The sequence below is a fragment of the Pundamilia nyererei genome, unplaced genomic scaffold (genome assembly GCF_000239375.1).
Source record: "Pundamilia nyererei isolate P.nyererei 1_Seehausen unplaced genomic scaffold, PunNye1.0 scaffold00047, whole genome shotgun sequence".
Taxonomy (NCBI): Eukaryota; Metazoa; Chordata; class Actinopteri; order Cichliformes; family Cichlidae; genus Pundamilia; species Pundamilia nyererei.
The window spans coordinates 2,049,498-2,068,918 of NW_005187448.1; the positions used below are offsets into that span (position 1 = coordinate 2,049,498).

The window sequence follows — 19,421 nt, forward strand, 5'->3', positions numbered from 1 at the left end:
GGCTCCCGTGGGACACTGATTTAAACTAAAATAAATAGGCAAAAACTATACAACCTGTAATACTTTACCATCAAATTAAATAACCGTCATAGTGCGAAGTCTACCTGCATGGAAAAGATTTGTTTACAGCGCAATGTAGCAAATATTTATAAACTCGAACAATCACTGCAAATAAAAACAACCGTTTTCATTATTACATCCGCTAAGAGTGTCTTCCTCTCATCGCAAATAACACACACTCTTTCCATTGGTGAACGAGCAGGACAGCCGCGGTTTGGCAGATATCCGATGCGAAAAACAACGGCGGCCGATGAGACGCGTCAGATTACATTCAGCGGATCTGTTAGTCTACTGTGAGCCTGGGGGTTGTAGTTTAAAAAGGAGTATCTCGGCATAGTTTCAGCTACATCGTGAACAACAGCTCCCATAATTCCACGGTGCAGAAGAAGCTGTGGTGCTTGTGTTTTGCTTTGGCTTTTTTGTTGTTATTTCGCGTTGTTGGTCCAGCTGAGCTCCGTGAGGAAAGCGAGTCTGCATCGGCCGTGTTCTTTCGTGGGTTTCTTGAGGACTGTCAGTCCGGTACCTCGCACGTAGAGGGCTCCTTTAGACCGTCTGCAGAGGGCTGAGGACCGTAAAGGTAACAAAGACATCAGAAACGGGTCGAGATAATGTGCGCAGATCTCTTTTGGTAGTTAACAAAGCCCTACATTGTCTCTTATTATTTGCATTTCCATCAAATTAACAAATACGACTAACGTGCTCGGATTCAGGTCTGTCCGCAGTGCCTGTGTTTGTTTGTTTGTCAGCTTAAAGCTTTCATCGACGGGCATAACACTGTTTTCTTGACATGTGCTACTGTTGGGCCTTAAGCCTCGTGCCATGTAAAACGAGTCCACGGAAAGCTATTTTGATCACTGGTGTATTGTTTTACGCACTGTCTGTATTTTATCTTGTCCGAACGGATGTTTGTTTGCAAAACAAAAACAGAAAACTTGTATCATCTGTGATTATTGACTCTACCACAGGGAATAAATGTAAAGTACAGAAAGTTAATCCAAGTTTAAAGAACATGCTCGCTGTAAATCCTCATTGGGTTTAAAGTGCGCTTGCTTTATTTTTGTTCCTTTTGAAAATCTCATCATGCTTGTCTCTGCTGCTCTATTAAAATGTATATTTACCATGTGTTTCACCCTGTTTGTGTAACAGTGTACCATCACATCATAAATGTTGCCTATACCATAGTTATTACACCACACACAGAAATAATGCTTTCTGTAGGCAAGCACTGTGGTTAACTGCAGGGACACCACAAATTTGTGGCAAGTAACCTCTAGTGGAATCTGAGCCCATATCCTGCATGCTTACACGTGATGCTGTATAATAGCAAATGATTTTGAAGATGACTGAAATAGCCCCTGGTGACAACCTGTGTAACGTGTCATGTTGCCTTAAGACCATGCTGTCACTGAGGATTAGTTGTGCATCGGTGCTGTTTCCTTAAGTGTGCACTCAGTCTAGATCTTACACTGAACAAAAATACTCACACACTTGGGGCCTCTTGTTTGTTCAGCAGGGACCACCTCTTACCTATATTCCAGAAATAGCTGTGTAATGTAACTGTGCATGTTAGTTTCTAGGTTGATTTGGGGTTTGTTTGTTTTTTACCTTCTTTCTTGTAGGTGCAATAGAGCATTTGTTTTGTGTTGCCATGGACAAGGACTGGCAGGTGGAGTTTAGAAACGTGGGCTGCAGCTACTTTCCTGAGAGCAGAGTCGACTGCCACTACACGCTGAGCTCACGGCACATATGGGCCAGTAATGATTGGATAGGGCTCTTCAAGGTATTGCTATTCTGACGAATTTCTGGAAAAGCAACTAAATAAACAATATCCAACTGGAAGTTAACACTGTGCACACATTTTCTTCTTCAGGAGGGATGGACATCAGTAAAGGAATACCACACCTTTGTATGGGCGCTAGCCCCGGCTGACTACCAAGAGGGCACAGATGTCAACTGCTGTGTTCAGTTTCAGGGTATTCATACCTTTGTTTTCTAACTGGGTTTACCTCCCATAGTCACACAGGATCTGTACTAGATCAGCGCATAAAACCTTCAGCAGGAGATTGATGCCTCTGTAAAATGAATTGCTCTGTTGTTTACAAAAAGCTAGCGAATCACATGCTGAGTGGAAGCAAATGTTTATTTCTATCTTAAAATAATTCTTCAGCAGAAAAAAGGGGAAAAAATCCTTTGCACAAGAGAAATATCTAACTTGGTTTCTAACAGAGACACTCTCTGTCATGGCTTGAATTCATTTCTTTAGTAAGACAATGGCCCAAAGGCTGCTCTGCTGACTGCTGCTGCTCACTGGAGAATACAGTGTTCACTTTGTCCTGTGTGTCAGGGGCAGCTGATAAGCCTGATTGAGGGTGAGGGGCACGTGTGCAGCAGGTGTGGCATTGACCCCTGGTAAAGTGATTTATCGCTAACTTAAACATACTGTCAATGTCATTCTTCAGTACAGAGAAAGGAAACTAAAGAAAGTACAGATGGTTCCTTATCAGCAGCAATGCTGTGATTTAAAAAGAAGGTCGCCTCTTCTGTGACCTTAGCCGGTGCTCGAAGTTGAAATACAGCTCATAAACTTTACCGTGTGTCATTCCCTCTGTCTGTTTTCTATCTTGGCCCTTTGCTGTAGCCGTATTGTGAAACAGTAATTCTAAGTAAATCACTCCAAACATGAAGCTATGGTCTGTGTGAGATAATGATATTAGATCAACTTACTTTATAGGCTGGAAGGAGTCACAGAATAAGGCTGACTGCTTTGTGGTTAGTGTGGGAGGCAGGAGGTGTATCATCATCAGTTCCAGTATGCTTGGTTAAAGGTGCATGAAAAGGAAGCAGATTCAGGTGATAGTGAAAGTCTTAACGTTATGCAAGTAGCACAGCTGGTCTGAAAAGCAGTTATTTTGCTCTCCAAATTTGTAAGCCTTCAACTTTATGAGCGACAGTCTTATGCGAAACAGTGATTGCTGATGTGTTTTTATGACTAATAGCTTTGCTTATATTGGTAGATAGGCTGTAGTCAACAAGATTTATGAAGTGGTTACGTACAAAATAAAGAAATGACCTGTTCTGCAAGTGTCTTTTAACTCAGCATTATCATACCCACTTTGTGCTCTACATTTTAATCAATCCAGTCCTGTTGGGCCACTTAAAATATCTTTATAGAACTGTTATGTTATATTTGTTGCAATTTCTCCTGCCCTCTTGGCCAGCTCTCTTTTGAAGAAGACGTTTTTACTGTCAACGATAGTTTTTACATCGATTCATAAAGGATATATAAAAGTCACTTTGCCAAAAACTGATTGTAGCTTCTACTTTGTGACGGGAATTTTCTTTCTGGCACATAATGGCTCGATATCCTTCATGAGAGATACGTTTGACAGATTATAGGCCAGCAAGTCATTTACAGCGGTTTAAATAGCAGGAAAACATTTTTTGGCAGGACAGCTGAAAGCATGGACCGCGTCATTAACAGGATGTTTGTTGAATTGATACTAGATTAATTTCTGTGGTTTCAACAGGACATAGCAGCATAGGACAAACAGTCGAGGCGGCTGAAAAGCTATTTTATAATGTGATAAACAAACACGTGTTGTTTAATGAGCGTTTAGCTTGCTGGAGCCAGTGTTGCCAACTCCTCAGTAAGGAAAATCGCTATTGGCTGTCCTAGAAGTCGCTAAATGACGTCATCGCCTAATTTGCATAATTGGTCATGCTAATCTAATTGTAACCTATGTTGTTGGAGAGAGAAACAACATCGGGGAAGAGACATGAAGTCAGTAAAAAAACGTCTTAAATGCATTTAGAGTTTATTTAGAACTACAAACTAAATTTCTTTTAGCAATTATTGTTTTTTTTAATGTCACAATTCCAACCCTGCTCCTTTATCCGGGCTTGGACCGGTGTTGTGCCAAAAAGTGATTGTCTGCCAAAAACTGATTGCTCGTATTTAAACTGCTATAAGTATCTTGTTGGGCTATACTATGTGAAACATATGCCAAATGCATCCCTCATGGATGACATAAAGTCATCTTGAGCCACAAACAACATTCGTGTAACAAGATACAAGCCGCAATCAGTTTTTGGCAGTGACTTTTATATAACCTTTATTTATGCAGTTAAAAAAAATCTCATTAACATTAAAAATGTCTTTTGTAAGAGTAAGTTGGCCAAGAGCACAACAGAAATGTCAGCAAATATTACAATAGTTCTGTAAAAATATTTTAAGTGGGGATAAAGGACCGGATTGGTTATAATGTAAGTACAATAACACAGAGTTGTGAAGATACTTGAAAAACGGATAATTTTTAAATTCTCTATATAACCCCTTTGTAAACCCTGTTCACCGAAGTCTATTTACGAACATACGTAAAGATATTACACATTAAAAAATACACAGAAAGACTGGAAATCAGTTTTTGGCACAACACCGGCAAGTGACCCGAAATAGGCGCTCTGGTGGAGTTACTTTGTGTGTGTGTGTTTATAAGTAGTTTTAAACCTTGTGATCCACAAAACAGCATAAGAGTAAAAGAAGAACTGACTGCGTTACAGCACCCGCTGCTTGTTGAGAGTAAAAGCGATACGAGCTTTCACGTCTTTTTTTAGCGACTTTCTTTAGAAAAAAAAGTCGCTAAGGGGTCTGAAAACTCGCTAAATATAGCGACAAAGTCGCTAAGTTGGCGACACTGGCTGGAGCTAGCTGTTTTTGACACTACAGGACAAAAGCAAAACATACAAAGTTGTTTAACTGCTTCTGTTACGCCGACGATGTTTACAACAAACATATAAATGGCGCAGAGAAGCTCAACTGGCAAAGCGCTTCAAGTTTTACGTGGAAAAAAGCACCAAACTGCCCGAGAGTCACTTAAAACACCTGTTTAAGACTTTGGCCAGCTTAGCTAACCAGAGACGCTCTGCTATTTCAGGTACTCTGCGGTTTTTCACAAATGATACAACGAGAATGAATAGACGCTTACAGACCTCACAGCCCATGGGACACAAGTTACATAAAAGACGTCATCGTTTTGTCGCTCACCTGCCGTGAATGGCCGCACTGCTGCCACTAGTGGCCAGAAGCTGTATTGCAACATGTGAACCTGGTGTTACTGAATTGAAGTATTATCAGACAGTTTCTAAGACTAAATGAGAAGATAGCTTTATTTAATAAATGTTTTAGTTTAGCAGTGGGCTTAATCCAAGTTAGCAAAGCTAGGCCATTTTAGACTGCAGTAAGACAGATGACGAATTAAAGGCCATTAAGTTTACAGCGAGTAGTTTTTACTTGAATTTGTCACCCGTGTATTTTTAGTTGTCACAGCAGGGGAGGAGCAGGTCAAAGTAATGTCTTCCTAGTTCCATTAAGTTTCCTATTTCATGGCAATAAAACAGAATGTGCAAAAGGGGGACCTCCCCTAAGTGGAATACAGCCATTATTCATACACTTTCCCTACTTTGACAAGTCAAAATGTTTGCTGTAAAAAGGGTCTGTGAAATGGATTTTTGATGACAAACACATCATCTTAACCAGCAATATAATACAAATAAATGTATTAGACTCATAGTTCATATTTACCAGAACATTAATTTAAATTGTGATTAGATGTTCCAAAATTATAGGTATGTAATTTAGACTGACTAAAAGTATGATGGGAAGTAGGGTCTAAATTAAAGCATGGCTACTTTGAAAAACAATTATTCTTCTCTGCAGATTGTAATATAACCTTTTGCTTTTTTTGCTTTTTTTTTAAATCACTATTTTAGCTTCCTACCTACCCAAGCCCAGCTCCCAGGAGTATGAGTTCGTATATATTGATGCTAAAGGGAAGGTGTGCTCTCGCAGCTCTAAATTCACTTTTTGTGCACCAAAGCCACTTGAGGATCTGGTGACTCTTGAGGAAGACTCCCATGGAGAGGAGGCAGGCACAGATATGCTGCTGGTAGTCCCCAGGGCTGAGCTGCTGCAGGTGAGTGGATAAGATACTGCATGGGAGAGTGTGTGTTTTCAGTTTTGCAAAATTAACGAGTGCTTATAAAACACATCTGCTGGGGGGGGGATCAATACTCTTGTTTACTGCAGTTACACAAAGACGGGCACACAATCATGCTGCTTGCTTCCTCTGTTCTCTGTCTTGTTAGAATCGACTGCAGGAATGTCTGCGAGAGCGCGCTGAGCTTTTGCAGGTGCAGGAGGCGGTTAAAGAGCAAAGAGAGAAAGAGAATGAGGAGTACAAGCGAGCGAGAGAGGCCTGGGACAGAAGACGCAAAGAGCTGGAGGGTGATATCGCCAGGCTTCAGAAAGAGCTGAACCAAACTCTAGAGAAGCTTGATGAGCTGCAGAAGAAGCAGAAGGTGATGTATGAAGCTTATGCAAATGGTGGGCACAGTCATTTGATTAGAACCGATGTGCCTGCTTCCATTTTCCTACAGCAGTGCCCTCATTCTCAGATAAAGCATTTCTGCTTAAATAATGTCCCTGTGTGTTAAGTGTAAAAATGTAAGCAGGAGACATTTAAGAAATTGCCTGAGTTATTATATTAACACAAAAATTAAACACGCCTCTGGTCTGTTAGGAGGAAAAGGCATTAGGAGAATCACTAGCCCAGGAGAAAACTGCTTTAATGGATGCCAGGGAGGCAAGCAAAGCGCGAATCCGAGAGCTAGAGGACGACATCAAAACCCTGGCACAGAGAGCTGTGGAAAAAGAGACCGAGTTAGAGAGGTTTGACATGGTTTTCTCATTTGTCCTTCTTTTACTTTTATGTGGGTCCTGTGAATAGTTTTGATTGTCTATAACAAAATCTGTATGTGCAGAATTAAGGAAAGAGCCAGGAGGGCAGGAGCTCTGAGAAAAGAAGAGGAGAGTGAGAGAAGGAGCCTGCAGGTGCACAGTTCAAAACATACTGTGTAACATAGTAAAACATGGTCCTTCCCCCCCCAACATCTCAGTTTTCCCATCTCTTGCCTTTTTTCCTTAGACTAAGCTGGAACAAACAGAAAGTGAGCTCAAAATCCTGTCAAAGGAGTTCCAGGGCCTGAGGAACTCCCTCGCCCAAAGAGACACCAGTGTCCTGCAGCTTCAAAACACCATCACCACCCTCACCCAGAAACTCACCACAGCCCACAGGAAAGAGGTCAAACCAAAGGACTTATTAATGAATGTTTTAGTGGTTGAAACTCGACCAGGATGCTCACTCAGAGGATGTAAAAATAGGATTTTTTGTTTCTTTGTTTGTTTTCAACTCGACTCTTGTGAAATGTGTTACAAGTATTTGGACATAAAATCAGAATTGATTTTTGGGGGGAAAGTGATCACTGCTACTTTATTTGGAACATGTTTTTTTGTATTTTAACTCAGCAATTATGTTTTAAAAGAATTACAAACAAACAACAATGACCATTTCAAATCCACTCTTAGATATTTTTGGGTCTGGCAATATACAGAAAATCACCTGAAGTATGAGATGAGTAACCAACATGGTTTCTTGGTCCTTTATGCACAGGCGGAAAATGAGGCATCTCTGAAAGAAATGCGTAGCCTGCGTGAGCGGCTGCACATGAGCGAACGAGCTGCTGAGGGCTTGAAGAGTGACCTCAGCTCTATGGTTGCCCAGAGGGATCAGGGGCAAGCTGAACTGCATCAGGCTCGCCTTCAGGCTGCTCAGCTCACCCTTCAGCTTGCAGATTCCAGTCTGGCCCTGAGGGAGGGAAGAGCCCACTGGGCCCAGGAGAGGCAGAACATGCAGCGCTCGGCTGAGGTACTGCATCGCTGTAGAGCATGAAATCTGGAAAATGTAGAATGTCACTAATAAATGCCACGAGGTTTCAAAGTGAAATATTCCCATGGCATCAATAACAATTGTATGCAGCATAATAAAAGAAGAAAAAACGGTCAGTTTTTAAATGCTTAAAGAGAAATGAGAAAAGGGAGATTTATATCAATATTAGCAGGTGCGACATTATGTTGATATGAAGGTGCAAGGGAGAGGGTAGCAATATATTGCTATTATACATCTGAACAGTTTGTTATATTTTTGATAAAAATGGTTTAAGTATGTCACACCCAGTAGACCTGATTTTATTTTTACAAGTCTTTGTTTTGATTCAAAGTTGTTGCAGGGTTTTGTATTTGTAATATTTGGTAAATGTAACATTCGACATATGAAGTGGATATTAATAATAATGAGAAAAAGAACAAAATGTTCTATAGTTCTCAAAATGGGCCTATATGGCTGGTTCTACTAAAAGTACTGGGTCACACCTCTGACTCTTTGAATTCAGGTGTGTTCAATCCTATTGCCTGATGTGTATTACATGAAGTACCTATTCTGAAGAGCTTAAATTGAGCGTGGTACCGTAATATGATGCCACCATTGCAATGAGTCAGTTTGGGAAATTTCTTCCTCAATCAACTGTAAGTGGTATTATTGGAAAGTGGAAGCATTTAGGAACTACAGCAACTCAGCCATGAAGCGGCAGAGCATGTAAAGCTACAGAGAGCAGGGGCCCCAACGCTATTCTGACCCAGTAACTCCAGAGTTTCAAACTCCCTTAATATCAGCATGGAAACTGCACCAGGAGCTTCATGGCTGAGCAGCTTCTGTAGGTGTAATGTGTAGGTGGTATGACATCGAGTCAATATTTGAGTCCATAACCTAAAGATCGAATGGCAGAGGCAAATAAATTATATATGAAGTAAATACAGTAAGTAGTAGTGTCTGTGTGTCACCCTCATAGAAAGACCATGAGCGTTTGGAGAAACTCAGCCAAGAGATGCAGGCGATGGAGGAGAGGCTGCAAGAGGAAAGGATGGAGAGAGTGAAGCTAGAGGTTGAGCTTGGAAGAGAAAAAGATTGCAACCGGGTGAGAGAAGCTGCTTCATATACATTATAGCCTACTCTGTATCTGTGTGAACAAATAGTTTTGTTTGAACTGGCAAAAACAAGGTCAAACTCAGAATGAGCATCATTTAGATGTTGGCTGTTTACTTCTAGAACATCACACAAAAGTCAAAGTGTCTTTCAAGTGGGTCTAATATACCTCACCCTGCTGTTTTGTGATATCTGGCTTGTAGGTTCAGCTGAGTGAAACCCGTAGGGAGCTTCAGGAGCTGAAGGCCAGCCTGAGGGTTGCCCACAAAGAGAAGGAGCAGCTGCTTGCAGAGAAACAGGTTAGAAACCTTGTCTGCCACGGTGCATGATTTGAATCAGTACTGACAGAAACTAGTTTTAAAAAGCAGCGAACGATAAACTCTGGGTGGGTAGTGTACCTATTTAACACTGTGCGTGTGTGGTGTCACAGACTTTGTGCCATTATCAGTTGCTGAGGTCTCATGGTTTAGTTTTTAAATGTAAATCTAGTTTAGTGTGTGACTATAAAGCCTGGGCACACCCCTGCAATTTTTTCTAAAATCTTTGTATTAATAATGAACACACATCCTTACTGATATAACAACAGTAATACTCTTATTGTGAATGACCCTGCTGTTGGGAATCATCTCCCTGTGGTTGTCCTCTTGTTATTGTGCAATATAATTTGTTTACAGTGCAATATAAATCGGTGGATTTCAGGGCAGTCGGTGCTGTTGTTGTTAAAGTGCCTGCAGAGTTTTGTTGGCTAACTACCATAACATTTTCACTCTGAAGGCAGAAGTAAATATTCAATTCTTTTTCTAAATTACTGTCCAGCCTAATTATAACTCCAGCCATATCTAAGTACAACAGCCAATGTGCGGCACATGAGAAACCAAGGAAGGACTTAAATGTTCATTGTACTGTGGTAACATTTATATAATGGCAAATGTTTCCGTTGTGTTTTCACAGTGCAATAATGTTACGTAGTGCTGGTTTGAAGAGGTCTGACCTTTTGAGGGTTATAAGGGTGATGACTGCATTTTTCACCACAGGAGTTGATGGAGTACATCTGTCAGCTGGAACAGAAGATGGGAACAGTTGCAAGCGCCAAGTGGAACTCGGCCCCAGTTGCCTCTACAGGTGAATTGCGCTACACATCAATCTACTGTATGCCCTGCAGATGTGAACAATAAAAGTGTTAACTATCATTCAAGAGCCACACTAAATATTGGCCCGTGTTGTGGACGACAAGAGCAGCGCTCTGAGGAAAAGTGACCGCTATTTCTTAACTAATGTTTCTGTCTGGCAGGCCGTCCTGACAGTGTGTCATCTGACTCGGAGGATGAGAACCCAGAGGCTTTGCAGATCCTCCACCCCCCGACCCCCCTGGCACACTACAGCCTATGTGAGCAGGGGCAGCCTGACTCGTTGCTCCTTGCCACCCCTCCTCTCTCCCCCAGGGAGGTAAGCAGGAGGGAAGTGGTCATCAACCAGCCGGCACCGCTCTCCCTTCCACACCAGGCCACCGCTGACACTCTGGCACACAGCTCTGATTCGGTGAGACGTGCACCATAATTATATGTGATATTGAAACTGAGCTATGCCTTCATGCTGATAGCCATGCACACCAGTTAAACACGGGCAGTGGGTCGTTTGATATAGACATTATCTCCTAGTACCAATTAGGCTGCTAGTGTGCAAGTTATTGGATGGTAATAGCTGCTGGATAGATATGTGTTAAGTGTCATCCTGTGCGTGTGTGTGTGTGTTTTACTGTATTAAGGAGGAGGAATGCGATCCACGTGAGTGTAGAAGGAACAGCTCTGGGGAGGAAACGGCTCTTTTGTTGCCTGACCCCATGGATACTTTTCTCAGGTACAGCTTTCCACTACAAACGCGTACCCTTATATGTTTATACATGTAACACTTACTCTTTATACCCATTACTGTGAAGTGTTAACGGAGTAATACTCTTTTTCTTTTCTTTTTTTTAACCAGTATTAAAGTATAAACTTTATGTATTTACAGAAAATTAAGTTAAAATGTTAAAAGCCAAAGTTATCCCTTTGATTTTGATCAGCGTTAGGATGGGGTATGATAGTGTAGATCATAGAATACATTGCATTGTTAAAAAGTCTTTTTTACCAGTGAAAGAGAGACAAAGTGTACAATATCTAAAGAAGCAAAGATTTGTGATCATTTTTCTTCTTCTTTTAAACACTGAAAAGACCTTAATTCACAAACAATACCTCCATATTAACATGCACCATGCTATTTTCAGATTATTGCATTAGTAGTAACAATCTATTAATATCATATCTAATAATATATCCGTGATGAGGGCCATGCTACGGCAGACATAGTACTTATATTTTGCTAATATGTGTAGTACGGGACATTTTTTACTCAAGCATATTTGTTCTTCAACCGCTTCCTTTTACTATTACAAGGAAGTATTTAATGTCGCAGATGATATAACAGTTTCATAAACTGCTAGTGTTATAGCCTCTAAAAGTCAGAAATAACTTCTTGTCGGCACTCAAAATACACTGAAGGATATTCTCAATAAAGGGTGTAGGATTGCTAAACACGTGAGGGATTGCAACAAATTGTGCACAGGTGAAGATTTAAGGTTCAAAAAAGATTTGCGTTGCTGACTGCATATGGAAATGAAAATTTCTCTGAGGCAAAACAAGCCACCAGATATCACCCCGTCGTGCTGGCTGGTTTTAAACTCTAGCATCGTCTTTATATTTTATGAGCTCATGACTTGATTTGTGTGTACAGTCTTAGTCGGCAGAGTAATTAAAGAACAAAGCCGCTATAAAACTGCAGTGGGGTAAAAAGTATCGTATTTCTCCCTGGAACATAGAAAAGTATCTCAAAACTGGGGAGTGAACTAATGTATGTATGCCTGAGTAAATGTACTCCGTTACTTTCCTTCACTGGCTTCTCGCAGAAATGGTTTGATGCGTGCACAATGAATTCAAAGGTATTTAATGCACACAGACATGTGCAACTAGTTATTTATGGTGGCACGGTGAATATGACTCGAAGATGGAAGTTTTGAATACGTGGTCGTAAAAGAAGTTGAGTCAGGGTGAAGCGAGGGAGGCTGTTTGAGACACATTCGGGGCATGGGAGGGGCGAGATGGGAGGACAAGGGGACAGACGAGTTGACAGCAAGCTGTAGCAATGATTTACCTGAGGGGTGTACCGCAGTCACGGGCCAATTTTCAGCATCATTAAGGCTCTCGCTCTCCCACTCACCCACTCCTTTCGTCTCGCCTGCTCTTTCAACCAGAATGTGTGTTTCTTTCCATTTTTAACACACTCACACATCCTTTCTCTCTCCTTTGTTTCTTCCTCCAGTGGTTCAGCTGACACCTCGCTCTGGTAACCAGTGGACACCTACCCACAGCAAGTGATCAAAAAGGGAAAGAGGGACCTTGTTGTTTCCGCATTACTTCCTATAACAAGCACAAATACAGCTTATGCTCTATACACAGACAGAATTTTAATATGCAATTATGTTGTATCTGCCATAAACCTTGTTTTTTGTCCTTCTAGATTGCTGTGTTTTTACCCTGACTGTTTTTGCCAGCGGTGGCAGGTCAACACAATATTTATGACTGACATAAGAGTGGTGCACAGTTTGAAGCAGCAGGCTTTTAGACGTGGGCTCTGGCATTTGAGAGTTTGCAGGCTGTAGCAGAATGATTTCTGTTGAATCATTGCTATGTCGAGAGCTTTACGATGGATGTTATGTCGTTTTTATGGCATTTGTGATCAGGAGTCATGACAGGCACTGTAATTATGATGTTTTGTGCAGGCCCAGCTCCGCTGGAAATCATAGCAAAACTCTCTTCCAGCATTAAATTCTCCACAGCAGCTTCGAGTACTTTTCATGGCGGCATAAAGTAATGATACAGCATCATGCTAAATTATATTGCAGTAATGTAGGTCTATGACATCATATTTCTCCTCCATTTACTCAGAACTAAGATTTGATTTGAACTTTCTTGTATGCATTAGCAGGTGATTGTTGTCATGCAGATGCAGTTAAGGTGATTTAGGGATGCTGACGCTTAGGACGAGCTTTTGAAATAGAAAGCTTATTCAACAGATTGTGCTTCAGGTCTATTTAAATAGGGACGACATGCAACTTTCTACTTGAGTAACTTCACATAATCGTTATTATGAAATTAATGTTTATTAGCTTTACACTGCAAAGCTGCAATTTTTTTTATTTATTAATGAACCTGGGTTTATTGAAATTCTCTAGCTGCTCATTCGGGATATTTAGCATCAGCCTTTATCACAGCTAGATTGCACAGAAATCATTGTGATGCAGTTCTAAATTTGTGCCTAAAATAAAGAAGTAGAATCATCTTTATAGATCCTGACATCAGAATCATGGTGTTGATACTTTCCCCCAGCCCTGAGGTAATATACTGCCTAATAAAAGAAATGCTGCCTACGTTTTAATCAATATTATATGCATTTTTCATGATTTTCTATTTATAATTAATTTGAGTTATGCTGCAATTAAACTATATTCAGGTTTAGTTTGAAACAGGTGTACAGTTTTCACAGTTTGTGCAATGTGTAACAAAATTTTCCATGCTTGGCTAAGAGAATTTACTAGATACCTTGATGCTTGATTTTATCTGCTGTATTTGCACCCTATTTTTACTAGAGAAGAGTTTTTAGATGAAAAGTTGATATTGATACTCACCAATATGCCATCTGTGTCCTTCATCATTGTTATCATAACCATTAACCACGTGTGTTGTGTTTACTCACGTTTTATCTCTTTTCTATTTTTACTTTATGCTTTCAAATACTTTAATGGGTTGTTTAAAGGTTACGTTGTTGCAAGGTATTGGTGCTAATGGAAGGGAGTGATGCCAACATCGTATGGTAAAGGTAGATGTAAAAAAATACATATGGAAGGAATTGATCCTAATGTTTCAGTTTATAAAATTAGGAGTGAAAGAAGTAAACGTCTTTCCGACGCCTCATTTACCTTGTGTTACACTACATATGTGGATGGTTGAAAGGTTTTAAGGAGCCCCGTGTTCTTTCCCAGAAGATGGCACACTAAACGTATTCTCAGTAGTCCTTGTTTGTAGTTGTAATCTGACTTTATGTCTCAAGGAAGTTATCTTTTTGTTGTTCCACTGAGATCTCCAGTACGAGTGCTCCTCATCAGGACACTGTCTCACACCGCAATAAAACTCCAGTGGTTACGGTTTGTTTTGAACTTCTGTATGTGAAGGTTATCCCACATGTACACTGTGTATTTTCTTACCAGTCATGTAATGGGGTTTGGGTGGGGTTCTGCATAATAAAAACGTTTATGTATCCATTATTGGGTCTAATGTGTCTTTTTCTGGCCAATGATTATAGCAATATTTTGATCCTCACATGACATTTCATTGGTAATTAACTGAGCCATTTCTTTTCACACGGCTCTCTAGCCTATATTCCCTTTTGGCTCATTGCCTGTTTCATATACATTCCCATTCTGGGGTTTTTTTCTCTCTCCTCACCTTTGACTCTCCTGCAGTCCCCCCTCAGGGCTGACTTCCTCATCATCTTCATCCTCCTCACTCCACCAGCAGAGTCGTGCTGCTCTGTCTTTTAAGCTCTCGTCGTGCCCCTCTACCACACTCCCTCCATCTTAAGTCTGGGGTGACGATAGCTAATTATAAAATCAATGATGCCGGGCTGCCTAGTTTACAGCCCCCTCTAAAACCTTAACTGGGAAATCACTGTGGGATTGATGACTCCCTCACTCTTTATCTCTTTTAATTAGAAATGTAAAAGATATGAAGACCCAGAGGCCAGAACACATCTCCTAGTTTTTATGACCCCGACGCCTGCCCGCCTTCCCAGTGCTTGCTCCTCATTCCCAAATCGCCCCCACCTCTACCTGGCCTTGTTTATTTCCTCTGGCTCCCTTCTGGCACGCCCTCCATTCTCACTCTTGTCACAGATACCTTTACCCGTTTCTTCATCACTTTCTCCATTACCCTTTCGGTGAGATGGCCCGTCTGCCTTCTTGCTCGTACAGGGGAAGGTGTTAAATTTATGGTCTTTGCACATGAAAACGTTTCTCACCTTCTCCTCACCTCTCTCTTTCTCTCCCTCCTTGACTGTGATCCCCAACCCTCGGTGGATTCGCCGCATATGTAACAAATGGCAAACGTGTCCTTTTTGTCTGTTCTGACCCAACCAGGAGGCACACAGTAAATGATGTGGTATTTCACATTATGACCCTGCACCCAGCTCCATGCTTCCAGCACATGACATATGCACCTCTCTGTCTTGTATATAGCTTCAGGTGCACACAGAAAGGCCCTACAGTTTTTTATCACATCAAACCTGGGTCACATGCACCAACACTCTCTGCCTTTATCACACCCCGAGCCCAGCACCTTCCTCACTAACTGCTGCCAGAAGCATTTGGGTTCACTGAGCTTTATCCTGCAGATCACTCTCTGAAGCCCTGCAGCTGCTGCTGGTCCATTATCTCTCCTGTGTGTTGACCGAGTTGTAGCTACAGCTCAGATGTGCAGCGGGATATCAGTGTGGGTTTAAATATTCAAATGATATTCGTTGGTATGCACACTCACGGCCTGCTTTTATGGATTCTTTACTATTTTTAATAATTGATGTCCTTTGGTTGTAAGAATATTACAAGGGTGATTTTTTTCTCACACTTTATTAAATCATTGTGAAGTTGTACCTCTAGGTGTCACATTTCCATTCTTTCATTTCAAATGAATAAGCCTACCCATCTCAAGTCATTATTTAATCAACCGTCACTAATGTGTGAGGATGAGCATATAGAAAACTAAACCGGCTCCTTTAAATTCCCCCCAAGCATGCCCAAACCCTTGCATGGGTTCCCATGGCAACACCTTCCAGGGTTCAGTATATGAGGCAATTTGATTGTTCCTTGTAAAATAGTGTATAATGTATGGGCCTTATTTTAATTCCAGTCTGGTGTTATTGATCTGTCTTTAATGATAATTAAAGCAATCATATAATTGATAGAATCTCATCTGTGTTTATCACCCTGCTCTGATTCTCTCTTTCTATTAATGAAATAAAGGTGTGGCATTAGTATCAACGTGGCCGGGTTTTAAAAAGAAAAGGTTTACTGTCAGAAGCCCTTTATAAAGAGGATTCCCGCTCTTGAGAGAGTGAGTGATCATATCAGCAGCAGTGATACAGTAAAGATAGGCAGTATAACCTTGACACAGACACGCGGGCAGACTTTTGGTCCTCTTAAAAAAACTCTTCTTAACAAGGCCTTTCCTTGCTTGGTTTAAAGTTTGCACAGCATACTCTGACAAAGCTTTTGACTTGAGTTCAGTGACTGAATGTCCTTTCACAGGCCATTAGCGAGTGCTGGGTCACTTCTGCAAGTTCAAATTTCACACAGTTTCAGTATAATTTGAGCGCACTGGCTTGAGCAGCTTACTGACTGTAAAAGAATCGCTTTCATTTCCTCCAGCAGACCTCTAACATGAGCCACATTAACAGCTATGCAGGAGCTAAATGATATTTTCATTATGAATGGATTTTATGATTAATACTTGGGCGTATTTTTTAAAACATGTTACCACAAATTTGCACAGCCAAATGTAATTTTATCTTATTTCATTTGAGCCAAAGCTTAATGGCACCAAATAATAATTGATATATCATGTAATGCATCTAAAAACTGGGATAATTTATTGTGCTGTTGCAGCCTTCTGTACAGCTTTCATTAAAGAATTCATGGCTAGATATGCTTTAACTTTCTGATCACAGTGAGATGAAAGCAGAGGAAAAGAGTCGTTCTCTGATGATTTTTATGCTGCCACCTGCACTCCTTTAACTGCAGAGTGAACAAATCTTAGGAACAGACCTTTATCTGATGTCCTTGTTCAGCAGGAGGCTGTGATTTATTAGCCTCTGCACCCACAGCTCTCCATGACCCAACAGACCCTGCCCTTATCCTCCAAGCAGTAAACGCAGCTGCATGCAGCACACCCTACAGTCACAGTGCAAGAGCTCCCTCTACTGCTGCACCCCGGTAATGAATGATTATGTCCATTCAAAAGTGCAGTTTACTGTGTTTCATAAGTTTGACACTGGTATAAGCGAACTTACACATCACATCATTTTTAGCACAAAGAAATGGTAATAAAGAAAAGTCCAGGAATCTCTCAAAAGTAGTTTATTGTGCCTCTCACTGTTTATATGGCTTTTCTTTGTATGACAAGAGTTGACATAAACAGAGGAAGAACAACACCTTGGCCATGTTGAAAAAACAAAACAATAACATAACACATAACATAATCTCAAAGTTTTGCCTGCATTACCGTCACTATCACCGTGACGGCGTAGCAGAGAGAGAAAGGATGAGGTCACACAAGAGTTTCTGTGTGACAGCACCATGCCAAGGACATCCACCCATGACTGAAAACTTTCTAAAGCATTCACACTCACGTGCACACGCACGCACACACACACACACACACAATGAGGACACCTGCCCATATTTAGAGGATGGGACCTCTCGCTGCTACAGAAACTATGTTCGTATTGCTTCAAAGAGGGAGAGAAAAACCTCTGTACTGTATATCAGCCGTGCTTTCCAAGCTGATCGCCCACTGTGACATTTTGGCAATAAAGAAATGATACATGAGAACACATAATCCTCCACTGTTCTTCTTCTTCAAAAAAAGTGAGAATATACACAAGAAGACAAGATGATATAATGGCTTTTTGGGATGAGGGGGCAGTTTCCTGCATGGATACCAGTGTGAACGCAGGTGGGACGGTGATTGTGATGAGGATGACGATGATGGTGGTCCCTCCTCGCTCTGTGGAGAGTCAGACTGGTATCCATGCTGTTTTTCAGACTTGTCATCTTCTATTTACACAAAGTGGGGCTGAGAATCGCATAGTCAAGAATGCACGCATAAATATTGCCTGTTTCTAGCATGCTGGGAAGCAGCTAGGGTTTGGTCCTTACTGAAAAGCCCTGAGTCTGATTCCAAAATGTCTTCCATAAAGATTCCTGCTTTGCATATGCCTTTAATGGTTGTGTTGATGCATATGATACTAGTATGTTTGGGTGTTTTTATCTGTGTTGAATGAGTGTGCTAATCTACTGATATCATCAGGGAGAGCTCTAAGATCCGTCATATTTAATATGTTGATGTTACCATCAGTTTTGACATGCTAACTGGGACATATGCTCACAGACAGCTGCTCTATACTTAATGGAAGAGATGTGCCTTGCTTAAACAGATGATCACAAAAGTGCTACATATATACGGTCAAGTCTGAATCTCCGATCCCGGCACTTTGTGCCAGGTTGGCACATCTGCTACCACTCAGCATAGAGCGAAAGGAGTGTGTATGTTTGTTCTGCGCTTTTGTGGATACACTGTCCAAGATAATTAGAGTGTGTTTTTAGTGCACATGTGAGTGAGCATTCTGCCATGAGGACCGCTGGATTGTATCTGGAGTCCCTGCCAGTAGTTAAACTCATGCTCCACAGATGACTGTTCCTAACTTTGGCACAAAGATACTTCCTGCACTGACAGCACATGCTGGCCGCAACAACAGCATAAAAGAATAATGCCAATTACCTGATAACAGAAACTGGTTAAGTCACTGCAACAAAAAAGAAAGTCCTGGGTTGATTATCATCCACAGGGAGCCAAAGTGCTCCACGAAGCCCGAGCTAAGCATATGTAGCTGATAAGGAAGACCCAGCCAGTTCTGATTACCCTTCTTTCCCTCTGAATATCTTCGCAGGAAAGCTCTTCAAAGATAAAAACTTGTCTAAAGGATTCATATATAAAACCAGAATAACAAATAAAAAACAAAATATAATGGTATATAGATATGTAAGGACTTATTCATAAACTGAAAAAAGGAAAAAAAAGAATGAAAACAATATTTAAAAATAACAACAAAAGAGTTGCATACTCAATTTGGCTTTGCCCTGTACTCTTGCTCTAAATGTGCTTGTTGTAATCAATCAAAGTCAACTGCTTAGTTCTGGTGTCTAGTTTGGAGGCTCCCCTGTTTAGATATAAACAACAATAGTAAGGGGGGGGGGGGGGGGTAGGGGGGAGAAAACAACAAACATTTAGCTTTCTCAAAGAGGTTATGTTCTTTTTGTCACGTTAACTTCTCTCTTGGCCGTGCCAGGAGTTCATCTGGTTTACCGTCATCTCTCCCTTGACCTCTCATTTTTTCTGCATTTCACTTGTCATGGACCGTGTGGCCTGAGTTAGAAATGTTTATACGCTTAAGGCTCTGCTGTGCTCAGTGGAGGAGGACACAGTGATGTGCAGTCAGGAGAGAGAGAGGGAGAAGGGAAGGCCAGCATCTTCTTGAGGTGGAAGAGTGAATGAGGTTGTGCTATATATGTGTATGTTTACTTATATGCTTGTATGCATGTGTGTGTGTGTGTGTGTGTGTGTG

At 41.1% G+C, this 19,421-nt stretch overlaps 1 protein-coding gene across 1 annotated transcript; it reads left to right on the top strand.

The window, feature by feature from the left end:
• The first annotated feature begins 413 nt into the window (after positions 1-413).
• Positions 414-14,292, top strand: calcoco1a (calcium binding and coiled-coil domain 1a). The gene is made up of 15 exons (XM_005732561.1): positions 414-637; positions 1,680-1,840; positions 1,931-2,033; positions 5,830-6,032; positions 6,205-6,417; positions 6,639-6,787; positions 6,880-6,949; positions 7,044-7,199; positions 7,569-7,823; positions 8,803-8,928; positions 9,140-9,235; positions 9,971-10,058; positions 10,228-10,475; positions 10,702-10,793; positions 12,291-14,292. The coding sequence occupies exons 2-15, from the start codon at positions 1,709-1,711 to the stop codon at positions 12,316-12,318; spliced, it is 1,959 nt and encodes a 652-aa protein (XP_005732618.1). The 5' UTR covers positions 414-637; positions 1,680-1,708; the 3' UTR covers positions 12,319-14,292.
• Positions 14,293-19,421: the final 5,129 nt, after the last annotated feature.

Coding starts and splice junctions, on each gene's coding strand:
- calcoco1a (XM_005732561.1), top strand. CDS start 1,709: ATGGACAAGGACTGGCAGGTGGAGTTTAGAAACGTGGGCTGCAGCTAC. Junction 7,200..7,568: donor CCACAGCCCACAGGAAAGAG/GTCAAACCAAAG, acceptor CTTTATGCACAG/GCGGAAAATGAGGCATCTCT. Junction 8,929..9,139: donor GAGAAAAAGATTGCAACCGG/GTGAGAGAAGCT, acceptor TCTGGCTTGTAG/GTTCAGCTGAGTGAAACCCG.